The sequence below is a fragment of the Hemiscyllium ocellatum genome, chromosome 1 (assembly GCF_020745735.1).
Source record: "Hemiscyllium ocellatum isolate sHemOce1 chromosome 1, sHemOce1.pat.X.cur, whole genome shotgun sequence".
NCBI lineage: Eukaryota > Metazoa > Chordata > Chondrichthyes > Orectolobiformes > Hemiscylliidae > Hemiscyllium > Hemiscyllium ocellatum.
The window spans coordinates 154,167,078-154,189,930 of NC_083401.1; the positions used below are offsets into that span (position 1 = coordinate 154,167,078).

At 39.8% G+C, this 22,853-nt stretch overlaps 1 protein-coding gene across 2 annotated transcripts in view; it reads right to left on the minus strand.

Moving 5' to 3' along the window:
* Positions 1–22,853, minus strand: part of trmt44 (tRNA methyltransferase 44 homolog) — a 65,290-nt gene that overhangs the window by 8,019 nt on the left and 34,418 nt on the right. For both annotated transcript variants that reach the window (XM_060826915.1, XM_060826906.1), the window contains 4 exons: positions 21,805–21,911; positions 21,285–21,468; positions 17,894–18,308; positions 1,127–1,243 (listed from right to left, as the gene is read on the minus strand). In XM_060826915.1, the coding sequence (XP_060682898.1) occupies positions 1,127–1,243; positions 17,894–18,308; positions 21,285–21,468; positions 21,805–21,911 (823 nt within the window). The remainder of the gene's footprint in view (positions 1–1,126; positions 1,244–17,893; positions 18,309–21,284; positions 21,469–21,804; positions 21,912–22,853) is intronic.

A 22,853-nucleotide genomic window follows, 5' to 3' on the forward strand; every position in this document is an offset into this window, starting at 1 on the left:
CTTAATGAAAATATTTAAGTAGCTGCAGCGGAAGTTTCTTTTTCCGAGAAGTGAACAGAGGATAACTTTAAGTAAAAAAGTCTCTTTTGATAGTTTTTGGACATTAAGTATAAAATTTCTCAACTTCACTACTTCTATTAAATGGGTTATCAACTTTGTAAAAGTCATGTACAAAGTCATGCATTGACCCCCTTGTGCAAAAACAATGTACTGCAAATGCTGTAAGTCTGAAAAAATATAGAAATACCAAGCAGCTGAGACAGCAACTGTGGAAAAAAGAAATATAGCTAATACTTCAGGATGATGACTTTTACAGAATTGGAAATATTTTAAGATGTAAATTTTCAGTTAGATGACCAAATGTTTGGTCAAAGACTTACGTTTACAGGAAGGAAGATAAAGAAAGGCATAGCTTGGACCTAAAGCAAGTGAAGGTAGAGGCAATCAATGAAAACCAACATTTAAAAATTTAAGTGGATCTAGTTGTGGATCTTAAGTGGATTAGAGTTGAAACTATCCATTTAACCTCATTCTTGCATGTTCTTTAAGAGAAAAGGGGTAGTTTGCTGTTTAGCAGGGGCCATCGGTCCCTTGCCTTAAACCATGCTCTTAACCATCTGAAGTTTCTTTCACATCTCAATGTGTTACATTCTATTGGTCACAGTTACATTTTGCCAGCCAGCCATTGAATTTACACCTGCAGTTGTTTGGTCTTTATAGCAACTCTCATTTTTAAAAAAACTATTTTTTTTTTAAAAGAACGAAGGACTAAAAATGTCCACAAAGCATTTGGGATTTTGTCTCATTGTCATAAAGTTAGGAATATGAAAAACTGAATGGCTGACCGTGAAATAGGGAATTAGAACATTCATTTATTAATTAAAGCTTAAATAGAATAGGTATGAATAGAAAAGTAAAATCCAACACCAAAGATAGAAAACAAATCATTGCTGAACCTGGTCACTATTTGTTTCTGATCATATTTTGCCTGATTATGTCCATGTAAGAATGCATAAAAAATAAACACAGACATAATAAAAATAAAGCTATGAGCCCATGTAAACCGCATGGAAAAATAAAGCCGGGTGGGTTGGAGTGATTATAAAGTAAGACCTGTTAACCATACCTTCAAAGACCTGACAATTGTTTCTCAACAGGGTTTGTAATCCTCCACATTCTTTTTTTAATTTTTGTAATGTATCACAGTCCAGAAGATCTGCTACATTTTTAAGAGACAGGCTTCCTGATAAAAAAAACAAATGGCAATTCAAATCACAACACAGATTTGCATGTATGCAATGTCATAATTTTAAGGCATTCTAAATCACTTCACAGCAGATTAAGAACTTCCTAACAAATTACTGCTAAAACGTAGAAATACAGCAACACGTTTGCATGCATAAAGCTCCAATAAACAGCTTGACATTTTGTAACATTTCACAAAGATCCAATAGGCATTTATACCTAAACCACCTTCATACACACTTCAATTTTGAATCAATCAAGTTAGCTAGTTCAATAAACTTAATATTTCAAGAAATAAATATAAAGTCTAAAATTAAAGCTTAAAATAAATGGTTATAATTTTACTTTACGATGGTCCACGAAAATGGTAGTAAAGATGCTGGTTTCACAGCTCTACAACCATCAGACAGCCAAACTTCAATTCACTTAAGATAATCAAAATAATCAGTTTTCTCAGCTCTTAAGTAGACTGATTGATAGGCAGCAATGACACCCAACAAACTATTAATAGAAAGCCACATTACGTTTTTCAAGAAAACATTACGTCAAATCCTCACTTCATCAGTCCTCAATTTTATTAAGTTCATTACGGGGAATCATGATAAGCACAAGGTGGAACAACAGAAGAATAGAGTTAGATGAAGAGAAGTGAAGGATGCTTTTGTGGAGTACTAGCTTTGGCAAAGACCATTTATGACAAATGGCTTATTCCTATGTAACAACTTCGTGCAAGATCAACAAATAGTTTATCAGAGGGCTTCCAATTTATGCACAAGTTTGATACAATGGTTATTCAAATTCAAGTGAAGCTCAGAACAAGGGCTCATGAATATGACGACTACCAATAGCTCAATGTTGCTGAGAAAGGCACACGTTGAAAATGCTTTTCATCTAGCACTCATTATGACCAAATCAAGAACACCAAACTTTGAATGATCACTAAAGTAAGATGTAAAGAACTGCAAGTGCTGTAATTTTGAAACAAAAGGAGTGTGCTGGAAAAATATTGCAAGTCAGACAGCATTCCCTATGGCTGCTGCCAGACCTGCTGCTTTGGAAGACTCTCAATCTTCTTTGAGGAAAAAACAAACTCATCTCTGTCCAAAATGATTGGTAGTTTATTTTTAAACAAAACAATCCCTCGATTCTCCATAGAAAGAAGCATCCTTTCACACCCACCATGTCAAGAACCTTCAACATCTTATGTTTCAATTACATCACCTCAGTCTCTTCTAAACTCGTTAATAAAAGCCTAGCCTGTCCAATGCTTGTTCAGAAGACAACCCATCAGGTTATAGTACCAGTCTAGCAAACCTTCTCTGTATTATTGTCAATGCATCTGCATCCTTCCCTAGCAATGGATATCAATTCAGTCCCCACTGTACTCCAGATATAGTCCTCACCAATGCCCTGCAAAATAATTTCACTACTTTTGTATTCAACTCAATGCAATAAACAATTATATTCTAATATCTTCCCTAATTATTTTCTGCATACTAACCCTTTGCAATTCAAGCACTAGGACAATTAGATCCTTCTGCATTTATAAATTATGCTTTTTTATTCTTCCTGTCAAAACTGACAATTTTCATCATCCTAAAATTGATTCAAATGCCAGATCTTTGTAAAATCAATTAACCTATACTTATCCCATTGTATACTCCTTACGTCCTCTTCACAACATAATTCCCTAGTAACATTGTGTCTAACTAAATTTTCAATCCCTTCATTTGAGTCAGAGCCTTAGCACTGAGTCCTGTGGCACACCACATCACATTGAGTCATAGATGTAGAGATGTACAGCACGGAAACAGACCCTTCAGTCCAACTTGTCCATGCTGACCAGATATCTCAGCCTAATATAGTCCCACTTGCCAGCACCCGACCCATATTCCTCTAAACCCTCTACTCAAATACCCATCCAGATGCCTTTTAAATGTTGTAATTGTACCAGCCCATACCACTTTCTCTGGCAGTTCATTCCATACATGCACCATCCCCTATGAGGGAAAAAGCTGCCTCTTAGGTCTCTTTTATACTTTTCCCTCTCTCACTTTAACCTATGGCCTCTAGTTCTGGACTCCCCAACTTCAGGGAAAAAGACTTATCCATACCCTTCATGGTTTTATAAACCTCGATAAGGTCACCCCTCAGCCTTCAACGCTCCAGGAAAAACAGCCCCAGCCTATACAACCTCTCCCAATAGCTCAAATCCGCCAACCCTGGCAAACATCTTTGTAAGTCTTTCCTTTCAAGTTTGACAACACCCTTCCGATAGGAAAGAAATCAGAATTCACACAATATTCCAAAAGTAGCCAACCAACATCCTGTACAGCCGCAACATGACCTCCCAACTCCTACACTCAATGTTCTGACCAATAAAGGAAAGCACACCAAACGCTTCCTTCACTACCCTATCTACCAGCGACTCCACTTTCAAGGAGCTATGAACCTGCTCTCCAAGGTCTTTTTTTTTTCAGCAATACTCCTTAGGACCTTACCATTAAGTGTACAAGTCCTGCTAAGATTTGCTTTCCCAAAATCAACACCTCGCATTTATCAAAATTAAACTCCATCTGCCACTGCTCGGCCCATTGGCCCATTTGATCAAGATCCCATTGTAATCTGAGGTAACCCTTTTTTGCTGTTCACTACACCTCCAATTTTGGTGTCATCTGTAAATTCACTAACTATGTCTCCTGTTAACATCCAAATTATTTATATAAATGACAAAAAGTTTTGGACCTAGCATTGATCCTTGTGGCACTCCACTGGTCACAGGCCTCTAATCTGAAAAATAACCCTCCACCACCACCCTCTGTCTTCTACCTTCGAGCCAGATCTATATCCAAATGGCTAGTTCTCCCTGTATTCCATGAGATCAAACCTTGCTAACCAGTCTCCCATGGGGAACCTTGAATGCCTTAATGAAGTCCAAATAGATCACGTCTACTGCTCTGCCCTCATCAGTCTTGTTACTTCTTCAAAAACTCAATCAAGTTCGTGAGACATGATTTCCCACATACAATGTCATGATGACCATCCCTTTCCAAATCCTGTCCCTCAGGATTCCCTCCAACAACCTGCCCAGCACCCACATCAGGCTCACCGGTCTACAGTTCCTTGGCTTGTCCTTACCACCTTTCTTAAATGCCAATGACTTATTTAAGCTTATGTATGTATATATGTTTCTTCCAGCAAACATAAATGAACCACATTACATGTCATTATGTTTTAAGTATATCTATTAGCACACTCACTTATTCAGCCAGTGTTACCAAATCACTAGGTTTTGCAAGGGTGGACTGTTTAGTAGGCCCCATACATACAGCCAAAGGAACATGATGTTTGATTTAATCAGCTAGTTATTGGGATGTGCAGGCCACATTGCAATAGCACTGAAACTTATACATGACAACGACTGTTGTAATAATAGAGCAACCCATTATTAATGGAAAGTATCAGTTGAAATGTTTGCTCAACCTGTTGTTTACTTTTGAAAGACACGGTCTTTCCTGAGTAATTTGTGGTAGGTTGGGCAAATTTCATGTCTGAACGTGATCACCTTTGGCCTTTTTCGAGTTTTCACAAATCACAGCAGCCACCTGACCAGGATTTGAGAAAGTGAGGACTGCAGATGCTGGAGATCAGAGTCAAAAAGTGTGGCGCTGGAAAAACACAGCAGATTAGGGAGCATCCAAACAGCAAGAGAATTGGTATTTTGGGCATAAGCACTTTATTATGGGGCTGAGAGATAAATAGAAGGGTGGTGGAAAAGGTAGTTGGGAAGAGCGGTAGGTAGATGCAGGTGGGGGGGTGATGTGATAGGATAGGTGGGAAAGAAGATGCAGAACAGTTCAAGAGGGTGGTGCTGAGTTGGAGGATTGGATCTAGGATGGGGTGGGGGGAATGAGGAAACTGGTGAAGTTAATATTGATGCCAGTGCACTTGTAGGGTCCCGAGGAAGACGATGGCATTCTTCCTCCAGTTGTTGGGTAGCTTGGATTTGGCATGCAAGTCCTGCGCTTTCTTCACTGCTCAACCCAAGCCACCAGACTACTGGAGGAAGAAGGCATCCCCCACACCCTCTTACTGTTTATCTCTCAGCCCCTCCACACCCTCCCCTCCACCCACATTCCTAATGAAGGGCTTATGCCTGAAACATAGACTGTCCTGCTCCTCAGATGCTGCCTGAACTGTGCTTTTTACCTGATCAGGATAGCCAATGTCCAAGACAATTGAGCTGTTCTACTTTTGTGTCAAATTTTTAAATGACTCTGGCTCTCTTTATAAAATTGTTGATCAGGCCAAATCACGTGCTGCTATATAATTCCAACAGTTAAGGATGGACTGGTGAAGGTAGGACTGCAGCAGCCATTAGTAGGTTTCCAAACTAGCACAGTGATACAATAACTGCATTATACCCTCACCTCTCAGAAGTGAACGTGAATCACAGAAGGAGCACATTTTAAGTATTAAGGAACTCCTTGCACACAGCTACAAATTCAACACGCAATAGGGGGAGATTACTGTTCAGTCCTTGCGGGGAACTGATGAAAATGCAACTGAATTTGAACACAAATAAGATCCGATAGTTACTCTGTTTGGTTTTCCTTGGTGTCATAAAAATTAAACTCAATTGCATGAATAAGTTCAAAGAATAAAGATTCACAAATAGTGGCACATGTAAATAGATTACTGTGATAAAGTGGCAAAGCGCAGATGTCCAAGGCTTCTTTCAGCTACAACAGTAAATACGCTGAGTGCTGAAATGGCATGTGGACATTTCAATATGTAGGAACAGTATATTGGAGAAATTTTTCACCATCTAAGTGGAATCCTATGCAAATTGGCTGCAGTAATTTATGAAATATTTTGTTAATTCCTGCTGCACTGAAACAGTCACTGAAAAAATACAGAGTAATGGGGTATCACTTTTGAGTATTTCTGCAGCCTGCACATAATAAGCGTGCCCACGATGTAGCGAGCCACGAGGATGCATCCTGTCACAGCAATTGCAAGGCAGCCTGATACTCTCTCAAAACTAACAAGCAAGAGTGTGCTATCACACTTATTTGCAGATCAAACATGGTCCCTTCGACTGTTTCCAATTAACAGGGTACAGAATACTATGCAGAAGGATCACAAGACTGCTGTTCATCCCACAAGAGGAGCATCCAAGACTGAATAAACAGATGCTGCATGACCATCAATCGAACCACATCCAGAACAAGTGTGCTATAGTCTTCAGTGCATACGCCCCAAGGCAGGACAAGTTCAAAGAGGAATTCTACATCAAGTCCTTTGCCCAAGTCCCAAAAGGCAACAAGCTCTTCAACACCAGAGTTGAAAAGGACAGAGACCGCTGGGGACAAGTACTTAACGGAGAGGGACTAAGGAAAGCTAACAGTAGTAGTATCCCGCTACTAACAAAATGGCTAAAACACCGCCTCATCATAACCAACTGCTCCGACTGAGAGAAAGCACAAGGCCTCATAGCAATATTTTTCCCATCAACAATGGGATTTGCTCAACGACATCACTATCCGAGTGAGGTACCCCAAGGACGTATGCATCACCTGTATCATAACGGTTGACGACTGCTGGAGACACTACCACCTAAACAATATTATCTTAAAGCACTATTGATAATACAAACAATGCCACACAAAAAAAAATCAATCCTGAGGCACTCAAAAACTCTAGAGCCCTAACCTGACGACACTCAGTAAATCAGAATTGCAGAGCATCCACTTTCTTGAAGGCCCCTGTAGTCAGCACCCATGAAGAGAAACTTGGTGACTGGACCAAGAATTGTTCAAAGAGAATAACCGAAAGAGCTAGGTCCTGGTAAGTTGCAAGAGTAAGGCATTTTTGAACCAAAAACACCAACTCAATTTGAGAACTAGAGGCAGCTCTACAAACAACTGAAGACTGGAGTTCAGCAAAACGAAATCTGACCAAAAAGAGCAGTTGATGGGTATAGAAAATGCAGGAAATCCAGCTATTAGTCAATAACCATGTTTGTGTGTTTCTTTCACACAGTCAAGGCCACCTACAGCCATGCATCCAAAGCCCCATTCCATGCTGGCCAAGAATGGAGAGATGTTCAATAAAGACAGAATCAGTCAATACCCGCTAAAAGGAACACTTCAAATACCTCCTCAACAGAGATTCTCTCTGCAATACAATTATCTTTATTGCGGTCTTGCAGTATACTATTTATTGCCATTTCAACACAATTCCAACCCAGTGAGGAAGGAAAAGTCATTTAACAGCTAAACAACGGTGTACCAGAAGCAGATGGAATACTGCTGACAAGCACTATTAGTGTGATTATAAAATCTCATTTGCATTATCAGGAAGAAAGAGAGCATGCCAAGAAATCTCAGATCTTGTAATTGTAACTATCTCAGAGAGTTGCAGATCCAATTGTGGTAAGCACAGAGGCAGTTCCCTGCTGTCAGCCACAGGGAAAGCTATCGCAACAGCCCTCTTCAATTGTCTTCTCCCTGTGGCTGAATATGTCCTTCCAGAATTGCAGTGCAGATTCCATCATCTAAGGAGTGCAATGGATATGATCTTCACCGTGCGGTAACTACAAAAACACTGAAGGGAACAGCACACTAAACTAAGACCTCACTAAGATTTCAACACTATCACCTTCAAGGGACTAAATAATATCCTCCTTTGGTTCTGTATTAGCATCCTCCACCTGATCCATGATAACATGGAGGTGATCTTAAGCGACAGGTCTACCACAGACACAATTAATATTCTGATTGGAAGCAATTAAGGTTATGTCATCACATCACACTCTTTTTTTTAAATCTTTGTTACTGTAGTACTCCACCTCATCTTTAGCATGCTCTACGTTAGGGTGGATCAAATCTACAAAACAAATAGAAATCTGCTCAACCTTTGCACTTGCAGGCCAACTCCAAGATCATTTTATCCTTGTTGTTTGAACTATAGAATGCAAATGATGCTTGCATCCACAGTCACGCTCCAAGCCAATGTCACCACTTTCATTGAAGCACATGAGAACATAGACTTCATACTAAACATATTTAAGACAACTACCCCTGCCATGCAGTTTCCCAGTTATCAAAAGTCTTGATGAGGCCTGCGATAATGTTGACCACTTTTCAACAAACAGGAGCTACTGTTGACCAAAAACATGCCCAATTCTTCATTCAGTATGCCAACATTGCTTTCAGTCACCTGAGGAAGACATCATTTGAAGACCAGGACTTCAAACCTGCATCACACTCATGGTCTGTAAGCCAGCCGAGATGCCTGCCTTTCTGTACTGCAGGTGTCTCAAAGTCCTACAGAGGTACCACCAGCACTGCCTCTGCGGGATCTTTCAAATCCATTGATTGGAAAGATATATTAATGTCTGGCCTGCATCACCAAAAACAAAACATTGACCATCTCAGTCAGCTCTATTAGATTGATCACATTGTTCTAAGCTCTTGTCCAAGCACTCTACTTAGAACTTCAATATGGCAAATGAGCTCCAGGAGGGCAAAGGAAATATTCCAAGCGTACCCTCAAAGCCTCCTTGAAAAGTGCAAAATTCCCTTCAACACTTGGGAACCTTGCCCAAGACTGTCCGAAGTGGAGAGAAAGCATTTGGAAAGGATCTATACATTAAGACTCATTGCTCGTTGTAAGCTGAACTTAAAGGTCAACAGAGACACTATCGCATGGCAACTCAATCCTCCAATCACCTAACTACTGTTTATACCATCTATTAGAGATTGTGGGTCATGTATTGGACTCTTCTAAGATTTCATTTCTAGTGTAGAAACAAATCATTCTTTATTGCAAGGTATTGTCTAGATGAGAAAACAAATTGTACTTAACCAGCTTGTGCTTGATTTGATTTATTCTTGTCACATGTCCTGAGATACAGTGAAAATATTGGAATGCACACTAACCAGACAAATCATACCTTGCTGAAGTACATCAGGGTAAAAGAACAGAATGCAGAAAATGTTACAACTAAAGAGGTGTAGAGAAAGATCAATACTAATACGCTAGAGATCAGTTCGTAAGTCTGAAAATAGTAGGGAAGAAACAAACTGCTTACTGTTAGATGTGATTCCAGGATTGCACAACTCTTTCCATGCAATCCTGAGTGTAATTATAGCTGCTCCAGCTTATCATAATCAAATAAGCTCATAAAATGGCTCATTTACGCTTGCTGGAGGTGAAATACATTCATTGGCAAGAGCCCTTCTCTACAAACAAAAAAAAATGCTCAATGTTTGTGCCTTGTTTGAATTACTCAGTGGCTTGGGCGCATGTGGTTTTCTACTGTTTTCTCTTTCACTGAGGTGCTGCCAATCAGGGTCAACTTGTCTATCAATCAGTACCGTTTTTCTCCTGGAATATAATTTCAGATTACAGAGGAACCTTGATTATCCAAACGACACAGATGGAGATTATTTTGTTCAGATAATCAAAAGCCGGATAATCAAGGTTCCTCTGTATTTGAGATTTGGCATCCATGCATTTAGAGTCATAGAGATGTACTGCACAGGAACAAACCCTTCCATCCAACTCATCCATGTCAATCAGATATCCTAACCTAATCCAGTTCCATTTGCCGGCATTTGGCTCTCTAAACCCTTCTTATTCATATACCTATCTCGATGCCTTTTGAATGCTGCAAATGTACCCAGCCTCCAGCACTTCCTCTGGCAGTTCAAGCCATACACGCACCACCCTCTAGGTGAAGAAAGTCTCCCCTTAGGTCTCTTAAATCTTTCCCCTCTTACCTTTAAGCTATGACCTCCAGTTTTGGACTCCCCTATTCTTGGGAAGGGACCTTGACTATACATCCTAACCATGCCCCTTGTGATTCTCTTAGGGAGAGCGTCCAACTCTCCAGGGAGGATAGTCCCAGCCTATTCAGCCTATCCTCATAGCTCAAACCCTCCAATCCTAGCAACATCCTTGTAAATCTGTTCTGAACCTTTTCAAGTTTAATACCTTTCCCTTGACAGGAAGACTAGAACTGAACAAGTATTCCAAAAGTGGCCTAACCAATGTCCTGAACAGCTGCAAGATAACCTCCTAACTCTTATACTCAATGTACTGACCAATAAAGGCTAGCTTATCAAACATCTTCTTCACTACAGTCTACCTGTGACTTTACTTTCAAGGAACTATGAATTTGTACCCCAATGTTTCTTTGGTCAGATGAAAGGAAGATAAAATGTTGCAGCAACAAGTCTTTCTTACTAAGGATATTCAAGTTTTATATCGACAAGTGACTAGCAATTTTTTTAATTAAGAGAACCTTTACAACAGTGACTGATGAATATAGAACTTGTTCCCACAAAACAGATTGATGGCTGCACCTAAGGACAGATTAGATGGATACATGAAGCAGGATGAGAAGTCAGTGGTTGAAGTTTCACGTGAAGTACAACAATGACTGTGGATCACCTTTACCAAATAAATTGTTTCTGTGCTATAGATCACGTTCTTAAACTGCTGCAGATCCCAAAGCATTCAGGCTATCCAGGGTGCCCACAAAATTATTGATTAGGTTTGACCGTACCAGATAAGTGACCATTCACTCTGCTCCTGCCTTCTGGTTCATGCCATGCCCACCTCTGCTTTATACTCAGTATATATCCACGCTTTCATTCAAATCAGCTTTTTGAAGATATCAGATCTTGTGTCACAACAAACTTTCACAGCAAAGTCTTTGATTGATCACACATGAATTAAATTGTTATGAACTCTATTGGATTACTTTTGTGGATATAGGTTTGCTCACTGAGCTAGAAGGCTCATTTTCAGATGTTTTGTCACCATACTAGGTAACTATCAGTGAGCCTCTGGATGAAGCACTGGTGGTATGGCCGGCTTTCTATTTATGTGCTTAGGTTTCCTTGGGTTGGTGACATTTCCTGTGGTGATGTCATCTCCTGTTCTTTTTCTCAGGGGGTGGTGAATGGGATCCAAGTCAATGTGTTTGTTGATAGAGTTCCAGTGAGAATGCCACACTTCAAGGAATTTTCGTGTCTCTCTGTTTGGCTTGTCCTAGGATGGACGTGTTGTCCCAGTCGAAATGGTGTCCTTCCTCATCTGTATGTAAGGATACTAGTGAGAGTGTGTTATGTCTTTTTGTGGCTAATTGATATTCATGTATCCTGATGACTAGTTATCTGCCTGTTTGTCCAATAGTGTTTGTTACAGCTCTTGCAAGGTATTTTGTAAATGACATTAGTTTTGCTTGCTGTCTGTATTGGGTTTTTCAGGTTCATTAGCTGCTGTTTTAGCATGTTGGTGGGTTTGTGGGCTATCATGATGCCATGAGGTCTGAGTGTCTGGCAGTCATTTCTGAGATGTCCTTGACGTAGGGGAGAGTGGCTCGGGTTTCTGGACATGTTTTGTCTGCTTGTTGGGGTTTGTTGCTGAGAAATTGGTGGACTGTGTTCATTGGCTACCCGTTCTTTTTGAACACACTGTATCGGTGATTTTCCTCTGCTCTTCGTAGTTCCTCTGTGCTGCAGTGTGTAGTGGCTCGTTGAAATAATGTTCTAATGCAGCATCGTTTGTGGGTGTTGGGATGATTTGCTTCTGTAGTTCAGTATTTAGTGAGTAAGTGTTGTCTTCCTGGAGACGCTGGTTTGAAGTTCCCATTGGCTGTTCGCTGTACTGCAACATCGAGGAATGGCAGTTTGTTGTTTTCCTCCTCTTTAGTAAATTTTATGCCAGTAAGGGTATTATACGGTCTTGATGGTTTCCCCTAATTAGTTTTGTTTAGTGACGACAAAGGTGGTGTCCACGTAGTGGACCCAAAGTTTGGGTTGGATAGTTGGCAGCACTGTCTGTTCGAGTCTCTGCATTACTGCGTCTGCTAACAGCCACACAGTGGTTAGCACTGCTGTCTCACAGCGCCAGATACCCGGGTTCAATTCCCGCCCCAGACAACTGTCTATGTGGAGTTTGCACATTCTCCCTGTGTTTGCATGGGTTTCCTCCGGGTGTTCCGGTTTCCTCCTACAGTCCAAAGATGTGCAGGTAAGGTGAACTGGCCATGCTAAATTGCCAAAGTGTGTTAGGTGAACGGGTAAATGGAGGGGAATGGGTCTGGGTGGGTTGTTCTTCGGAGGGTTGGTGTGGACTTATTGGGCCGAAGGGCCTGTTCCACACTATAAGTAATTTAATCTAATCAAAGATCCCATGGGTGTTCTGTTGGTTTGTCTGTAGATTTTGTTGTTGAAGGTGAAGTGGGTGGTCAGGCATAGGTCTACTAACTTGACAACATTGTCCTTGCTGATGAAGTTGGTGATGTTTCGTGTATGTGTCTTTGGTTCTTCTAATAATATAGTCAATGATTCCTTGGCCAGGTTGACATTAATGGAGTGAACAGGGCTGTTGTGTCAAAGGAGACCATTATTTCATCCTCTTCTATATTGGTGTCTTTGATGGTCTTCAGGAATTCTTGGATGGAGTGGATAAAGTGGCATGAGTCTTTTACTAAGTGTTTTAGTCTTTGGTGTAGCTCCTTGGCTAATCTGTACATTGGTGCTCCAGGTAGCAAGACTATGGGTCTGAGGGGGACCCCTGGTTTGTGAACTTTTGTTAATCAGTAGAAGCTTGGTATGTTGGATCCACCTAGTTTCATTTTTTGGAAGTTGGTCTTATTTATTTCTCCAAATTTCTGACGTTGAGTAGGTCTGTGATTTGGTTCTCTAGTTGTGGGGTAGGATCTATTGCCACTTGTTGGTACCTATAAGTAATATGTTCACTTTCTCAATGTAGTCTCTTCAATTTAAAATGACTGTCAAGCGTCCTTTGTCTGCAGGTAGGATAACAATGGTTTTATCTGTTTTTAGTTTTTCTAGCGCCTTCTTGTGTATTGAGTGTGGTTCCTTCCTTTTTCCTGCTTAATGTTGGTGCTACTGTCCGTCTGATGTTTGCTGGGTTTCCTCTGTGAGTTGGCTATGTATCAGTGTAGGTTCGAATGCTGCTAAGGAATCTTTCTTGTCCGCATCCTGGAAGTTGAAATTTAATTATCTTACTAAGACAGCTTTTTCAATGTCTGTTAAGGGTCGGTCAGATAAGTTTTTATCTTTGCTCCTATGATGTCAGTGTTGTTATTTTTTGTAAGTTTGTCTAGTTTTGTTTCTACAGGTCGATGTTTTTCATTTTCTGGTGTTTGTTGCTATCTAATGTCTATGGCTTGTTGTACTGTTTCTGTACATTCATGGTCTGTAAATGTAACAAACACTACTTTGGACAAACAAGCAGAAAACTAGCCACCAGGATACATGAACATCAACTAGCCACAAAAAGACATGACCCACTCTCTACTAGTATCCTTAAATACAGGTAAGGAAGAACACCACTTCGACTGGGACAACACATCCATCCTAGAACAAGCCAAACAGAGACACACATGAGAATTCCTAGACGCATGGCATTCCAACTGGAATTCTATCAACAAACGCATCGACTTGTATCCCATTTACCACCCCTAAGAAACAGAACAGGAAATGACATTACCATAGGAAATGATGTCACCAATCCAAAGAAACCTAAACACATAAATAGAAAGCGGGTCATGCCACCAGTGCTTCATCCGGAGGCTCACTGATGATATTACCTAATATGGTGACGAAACGGTTGAAAATGAACATGACAGCACAGCGAGCAAACCTGCATCCAGAACCTCAACCTGAGCTACAAATCTTCTCAAAACTCAGACTACTTTTATATTGTATGGATATGGAGTGAAACTTGTATTTCAATTACATGCCTTCACAACTGAGATAAACCCTTATGAGAGACAGCAAAGTTAAATGTTGTTTCTAAATTGTATAATATTTAGCTTTGTTACTGCTCAAGGTACTTTAAACGTGAGTTGGGGGGGATGGAGGGAAAGGGAAAGGGACAGCAACAGGGAGTATGGAGTCAAGTAGAAAGATAAGCAGCAGGTTAACGTATGCAGCGTTTAAGTTTAAAGCAGACTAGGAATGAAGCAAAAATGAAGGATGTTGGAAACTATGAGGATAAGAAAATCAGCATTAAGGCGCTTTATCTGAATGCTTGTAGTATTCATAAAGTAGATGAATTAACAGCACAAATCATCATGAATGATTAAGACGTGGTAGGCATCACACACTTGTGGTTGCAGGCAGTTAAACATCCAAGGATTTACAACTTTTCGAAAAGACAGGGAGTTGGGCAGAAGGGGCAGGGTTGCCTTGTTAGTTAACAAGGCAATTAAATCTATGATAATAAGTATGTGCAAATTAAGTATGTGCATGTTATGAGCATAGTTACAAATAAAGAGACACATAGCTGTCAGTCAATCAACACTACAGCCAGATTTACAATATTGTATGCTTCAACTCAAAGATTTGTTTAGTGCAGAAATATTTTAACATTAATAAGCCCACAGTTATATTCCAAAGATTTGAGGTTCCATGAATTGAAAAAAATGTAGCTGAACATAGACCAGGTCTCAGCTACCATGCAACAATTACAGAAAACAAGTACAATTGACTAAATCATGGTAGACAGGAAAGAATGTAAATGACTAACTTTTGGAAAACAAATTCTGTATGTTCTCAAATTCAACGAAGTCTCTAGTAGTGAAATTTAGAAAATGAAAATGTTGGAGACACACTGAGGATTTTTATTTATTCATATGATACAGGCACAATTGGATATGGCAGCATTTATTGCCCATGCCTAATTGTCTAGAGGACAATTAAAATACAACACATTGCTGTGCATCTGGAGTCACTTTCAGGCCTGACCAGATAGGGACAGCAAATTTCCTTCCCTCAAAAATAATTATGAGCCAGATGCGTTTTTAACAACATTTTACAGTTGTTACATGGTCACCATTAGGCCAGCTTTATAGTCCAGATTTTATGACATTGGAGGCAAATGTCACCATCCCTCATGGGATTTGAACTCATGGCTTCACAGCACTAGCTTGGGGATCTGAATGACTAGCCACATTATTATTACTCCATTTCCTCCCAATCTAGTCTATAGGTCACATACAGCCCACTTTGTGTGGCCCACTATTTGCTTTAATGTACAGTTTACTCATAGATTGTTGCAAAGAGCTGCTTCTCTAATCTGAGGTCTTTTGTTCCCTTTTGTGCTGCTGTAGGCTTGCTCATGTGCCTATCAGTAGTGAATGCAGGAGAGACTCAATCGTGATTGGAGGGCCAACATGCAGTCTAATGACTGAAGTCATAGCAGTGGGTCTGCAGGGCAACTCTGGGAACTGGAGGCCTTTTGCTTTCATTTCAGATTTTCAACATCTGCAGTATTTGATAGTTGGAAAGAGGGCTCTCAGCCTAATCATTGGTGTCCTTGGGCACCACCTTCAAGTAGTTGGTCAGGGATAGTTTGAGGAGGAGGAGTTCTGCCAGCCTGCCTACTTTTCTTTTAGAAGAGGAGTTCTCAGCCATCAACTGGCGGATCTGACTGAAGGTTAGATTCTTGTCGGGGGATCATGGAAAGCCATAGCAACCAGGGACAAGTCTTTGAAACTGGCACTGGGCTAGTCAGGGAGCAATCCCTGGTGAAAGTGGAGAAGGCAGGCTGCAACTGCTTCTGAATAGCCTCCAGAAGTGGCTCTGACCTTGCATGCAAAGCATTGAGGAGCTGGGGCTGCAGTCACATTGAGCCACTAGCAATGATTGGCGACTCCAAGGGACTCCCTCAGCCTGATGTTGGGTGTTGAAGTTCTTACATAGACTGCCATCCCAGAGACATATGCCCCACGAAGTGCGAAGCAACGTCAGCATTTGATCAACATAATTCCTTGCTTAGTCCTAGTTAATAGCCCTTCCTGGTGATCAATTTACTGCATTTTGTTTTCCCTCTCTGGCTCTGCATCTTAACCAAACAAGGTAAAAATTGGCTTCATTAAGCAGCTTTGCTGCTTGGCTCTGTTTAATTGGTTCTTCTATTAATTACTCACTTAAATAACCAATTTAATTCTTTTGAATATTTTTGGATATAGTCAATTTTGATTCCCATCCTGCCACTGAGGCCAACGAATATTGAAATGTGGTCCCCTTGTGAAAAGTTTAGCCTTTGCTGCTGTGGATAATCTGCATTTCTGTACATAAATTTGCAATGATATTTACTAACGGACTAAATCTTTCTCCCACATACTTTTGATTACTTTTTCTTTGTTGAATGGAGCTCATTCTTCATCTTAAAAACTATAAAATTACAAACTTAATTACAACCTGAATGATCCTAGTGCTCAAAAGACTGCACATTTCTTTAGCTGTGATTCAGCAGTAGTTTCAAGTACAATAGGTTATTACAATGGAAACCCGATTACCTGAACGTGATGGGTGGGCACTATTTAGTTCGGATAATTGATTATTCAGAAAATTGATTAAATGCCTTTCCTCTGGGGCTCGGAGTTCTAAAATCTGCTCCCTATTCAGGAGATTGCAACAGTGCACTGCGCGCGAGACCCTGCCCCCAACACCGCCACCCTCATGTCCCCCTGCTCCCCCCAGCACAAAGTGCGCAACCCCCTCCCCCAAAATCCCGGTCCAACCCCATCCCCCACTTCCCCCCCCCCCAATTCCGACCAACACCGGCCCCCTGCCCGTCCACCCCCCCACCCCCCCCAAAACCCTATCCAACACCGCTCCCCAGTACAAAGCGTGTGAGCCTCCGCCCCATGCCCGAGGCATCTGGACTGTACACCAACAAGAGTGCTGCTGCTGCATTTGTGGGATAAGTCTCCAAGTAGCGCACAGACACACACAAACTTTTACTGCAAATTTTTGTTCCCTGTTTGCCCTGTACAGGACAATGTTGGAGTGATTATTCATGGGAAGTGGGGTGGGGGGGGGCGGGGGGAGGTTACGGTACACCCCTCTGTAGAATTCCAGGGAAAGCGTGGGGAGAGAGAGAGGGCGGGAGGGCAGTCATTTGGAGACGGTGCCTGTTTAACCACTGTAAACATAAGACACAATCACTGCTGGAAATTTGTCTTCAATGTAATGTTTCTATCAGGACCTCAAGATCTCATTCGGATAATTGATATTTGGATAATCACATTTCCTCTGTATTTAGTGACTAATTGTTTCTAAATTCCACATAGCTGATATTTCTCACGTAGTGAAGATCTTTTGTTTTTATTGGCGAAAATAGATCACTAAATTGACCACTATGTGAAATATTCTGTTTAAAAGGAAAGGTGATTGTGTCTGTATCTAGGGTATATGACTTTAAATAAAACTGCTTTCTCTCATCACTTCCCCCACCTTTAAAATAACCGTCTAATTTTATTTAAAGTCTGTTACCATCTATTAAGCAAGGTGAAATTATTATAATAGCTTCAACAGCCAAAACAATTGCTTCAAAAGTCAATATATCAATTAGTACAATCAAATGTGGTTTAGAAATGAACTTATATCAAGATACATTTGAGAAAAATGGAAAATGCAGCTTTGATAATATAACTGACATTAACAATCCTGTTAACAAAAATTATTATAAACAAAGTTTGTCCCTTTTGTTTGAAAAGGTTATAATAAATGTTAAACTGTACTATCGTAGGTCAGCATAATAAAAAACAAAATGGCAAATAACATAGGTATTTTAGAATGCAAAGACTTACCGCCTTTATGCCAGTATTTTGCACTGTCTTCACCATTATAATCATAGCTGTCCTGGTTTACTTTTAAAAGTGCTTTAGCTACCTGAAGCACTACATTATCAACAAAGTCTCGAGGCAAAGCAGCACAGTTTCTAATTTTCTCTACTTTTTCTCTGGGTTGGAATCCAGTCCCCCATTTGTTGGGCACAGAACAATCTGTATCAGCAGAACTATCTTGCATCACGTCATCTTCAACAACTGAACAATCTGTAACATGAGGAAATGGTGAAGCAGAGTCTTTCATCTTACTAAAACCTGTATCATCTCCAGCACACAGAGTATAAGAACATCTCTCCCTAATATACTGAGTTCGTTCTTCATCCAGCCTTTTCTCGCAAGATGAGGAATACGTCCTTTGGTTACCAATCAAGCAAACCTTGAGCAAAAATGGGGGAAAATAAAGAACATTAAGTCAGTCTGACTTCTTTCTGCACCATAGAATGACACAAGCAAGAAGTTTCAAATTAGTGAAAGCAAAAAGTGTGAACAAAAGGGTATATTATGAGAAATTGCTGGAAAAACTCAGTCGGTCTGGCAGCATCTGTGGACAGAAAACAAAGTTAACATTTTAAGTCCAGTGACACTTGTTCAGAACTGATTATAGCGAGGTATAATTGGTATATATGCTAGAGACATGGTGGCGGTGCTGCTGGGGGAGGGGGGGGGGGGAATAAACTTTATCCAGTCCTTTGACTGCCTAACTGTTTTTCTCTCTCTCTCTCTCTCTCTATTTGGGCTCCATCTGCACCTATGGCTTACTGTTCCCCAACCCCACACCACCACCCCCTCCGCCCCCCACCAACCCCTTTTCTAGCATAAATACCAACCTTTTCCAATCTACAATCAATTCTAAAGAATGGTCACTGGACCTGAAAAATTCTCTGCTTTCTCTCCACAGATGTTGCCAGACCTGCTGACATTTTCTAGCAATATCTGATTTGCAACATCCACAGTTCTTTGGTTTTCTTTTTAAGCTCAAGGTGCACAATGGTATACAATCTATTGTTTGCACCTGTATCAGAAGTACTTTAAACATTTTAAGAAAACACATCTTAAGTTTTAGGTTTTGATCTGAAGTGTTTGGACATTTCTCATTTGAATATTTCAGTTAGCATTGCCATGTATTGCAATAAATTTCCTTCCTCTAAATTGATACTGGAGTTTCATACCAAATTTGTAAATAAAAGTTAAATTTGAAAGTCTGCACTTTATGACAAGAAACAGATTGGGGAATAAGTAGCTCATAAGAAGTAGAAATTACCAGCTTGCAGGCTAGCATTCTTTTATTTGATAGCAAATAAATATAAACAGTCCCTGGATTGTGAACAGGTTCAGTTGAGTACATTCACAAGTCAATTTGTATGCAAGTTTGAACACAATATAGGACAACATAAATACCCATTGCTAAGTACTGGGCAAAGTTCAAATGTTAGATCTTTAAAATGATACAGTGACCAATCCTGGCAGGTAAACCAGAAATTCAAACTCAAAAAGTCAAAAATCATCAACATATCTAATTAAACAAAATCTTAACTTTCCCTCTATTTTTTAGTTTAATATATAGTGTTTCAGCTGAGACAGTTGATTTGGCATAACTGCATCATAGAGTCATAGAGATGTACACCATGGAAACAGATCCTTTGGTCCAACTGGTCCACGCCGAACTAGATATCCTAAACTAAGCTAGTCCCATTTGCCAGCACTTGAAACCCTAAACCCCTCCAAAACTCTCCTATTCATACACCCATCTAGATTACTTTTAAATGTTGCAATTGTACCAGCCTCCACCACTGCCTCTCCACTCATTCCATACATGCACTACTCTCTGCATGAAAAGGTTTCCCCTTAGGTTCCTTTTAAATCTTTCCCTTCTCACCCTAAATCTATGTCCTCTAGTTCTGGACTTCCCCACTCCAGGGAAAAGACCTTGTCTATTTACCCTATCCATGCCCCTCATGATGTTATAAATCATAAGGTCACCCCTTAGCCTCCAACACTCCAGGGAAAACAGCCCCAGCCTACTCAACCTCTTCCTACAGCTCAAACCTCCCAACCCTGGCAACAACCTTGTAAACCTTTTGAACCTTTTCAAGTTTCAAGGAGGGTGACCAAAAGTGTACACAGTACTCTAAAAGTGGCCTGATCAATGTCCTGTATGGCCACAACATGACCTCCCAACTTCTATATTAGATACTCTGACGAATAAAGGCCTTCACTATCCTATCTACCTGTGATTCCACTTTCAAGGAACTACGAACCTGCACTCCAAGGTCTCTTTGTTCAGCAACATTCCCCAGGACCTTACCATTAAGTGTCAAAGTCCTGCCCTGATATGCCTTTTCAAAATGCAGCACTCCACATTTATCTAAATTAAACTCCATCTGCCACTCCTTGGCCCATTGTACTGAGGTAACTTCTTTGCTGTTCACTACATCTCCAATTTTGGTGTTATCTGCAAACTTAGTAACCATACCTCCGATGGTCACATCCAAATCTTTTATGTAAATAAAGAAAAGCAGTGGACCCAGCACCAATCCTTGTGGCACACCACTGGTCATAGGCCTCCAGTCTGAAAGGCAACTATCCGCCACCCTCCCCTGTCTTCTGCCTTTGAGCCAATTCTATATCCAAATGGCTCGTTCTCCCTGTATTTCACGTAATCGAACCTTGCTAACCATGTATAAAATCTACGATGAGCCTTTGTTTTATTGAAAACTAAAGTCTGCAAAATTTACACACCAAAGAATGCATCAATCCCATTTAAGTCTCAAATCCATTGTTGTTAAATCTTCATCTGAATAATTTCACTGGAAACTAAGCAATACATTATTTTGAAAGTCTTAGTAGCAAAACAATGAGGAAAAACAGAAATAATCCATGAAGTTAATGGTATAATATTCTTCAATATATCTGTTAAACAAAGTATCAAGATTTTAGTCAAGAATTTTACTGCATTTGTAAAAACAATTATCTAGAGACAATTATAATGTTGTTATATTAGATTTCTACAGATACTCACTAAAATAGAGTATATTTAATTCATTCATGGTCATGTTGCTGAATCATTTTCGAAGCAGCAAAGGTTTGAATTATTTCAACATCAATAATATAATAGGACATTCTCAACACTATATCAGAATCCACACAGCAAGCCAATTACATATTCCTGCAACTTTTTGTTGTTTTAATTCTTTAAATTTAATTTTACTTTTTAAAATTTTACGTAAGCTAAGTCTAATTTGGCAATTTTTGAAGAAATAATTTAAAAAGTATCCTCACCATATATATATGTTAGGAAAATATTCCATGTAAAAACAAAAATACTACAGAAAGAAAAACACTGCACACTAACCCGTTTTGTGGATGGAATTCGAAGGCAGTCCTCCTCTACTTTAAAACCACAAGCAGAACCCACTTCTATAATGAAATCCAGATACGCTCTGTATTGTGTGCTTTTGGTCTGTTTTCGACAGTACTTTCCATAGAAATCAAAGAAACAACAAGGCAGGACAAAGTAGCGGCATGAATAGGATGACCTGCGACATAAAATTAAATTCCTGAACCTTTCAGCACTACAAACATTTTGTAATCACATCCTATATCTAACCAACTAAATTAACAACAACCAAAATTGAAGAATTACACAGCAGAGACAGACACAGAGACAAAAAAGCTGAAAATGATGAGCTGGGCAGAAAAAAGTTTTGAACAATATCGTAAATTTCAAATAAACATTTTTAAAAAATATTTCCACCATGAAGCAATTGTAAGTATGCACTGAATAAATACATGGAAGGAAAGACAGCATTGTGATAAAATCTGTGTATTGTTACATTGAATTAATTACCATTTAAAGAAAGTATACAAATTACCTTGCTGCAACGACAGGAATCCATGGTGTTAATTCATCTGAATGGTTGCCAATTATCCAGTCCACATCTGGGAAAAGGAAGTCATCACTTGGCGTAATGGCACATTCCTAGTAAAACACCAACAGTTTACCGCTACAGCCTTCGTTTTGAAGCATAGATCATCTACTACTGTGAAAATTTAACACTATTTTGGAAATATTGAAGTTTTGCCTATCAAAAGGATGCTAATTTTCCAGGATTAGTCATTCACAATTTTTAAGGCTGCCAGCCTTTGTTGTAAACCTGCTTGCAATGGGTTGAGGTAGTTTAGCTACAGCAGGCCCCTAGCATGTAGTGGGTTTGCAAAAACACCTTGAAATTGCCTTTTAGAAAGCAGAACAATTGGATAATTAATATGCTTATACAAATTGCAGAGCTTTGTTGACCCTGGAAAATGTAAATAATCCTGTGCCATCAATGGCAGTGTTATTGACCAGATATCAATGAACTGTGTGTGTGTGTGTGTGTGTGTGTGTGTGTGTGTGTGTGTGTGTGTGTTTGACTTTGCTTTAGCATTGGAGAGCTAAAATTTGAATACACACATGGCAGGACTGCCATATTAGATATACTTAGTGTATTTTGTTACTTCTAGGAAATTCTGGGAACAGTAGGAGAAAGTGGAAAGCTGGCACAGTAACTCCTGAAGAACTGTATGTGAAGCCTTTCTGCACTCAAGAGAACAAGCAACTGGAATGGAAAATATAGTATAGAGCTGAATAATTTCTGATATTTTTACTCTTTCTAATTAGGTATTCCACTTTTGTTCCTGAGATATATATTCTCAAGTCAGTTCCCCTCCTATACAGTACACAAACTGGATTCCCCTTGAGTGAATCAGTCATTTTTACCTAGTGATAAATAAACACCTTTGGTTTCACACCAGTCTGGCTCATTCTTAATCGTCCATCTTCTGAAGTATATCAAAATAACAACCAAAGTTTTGCAATGAACACTAGCCTTGCGAGCAATGTTAAGGACTCATTTTGTGAGAACTATAACATTTAACCTAG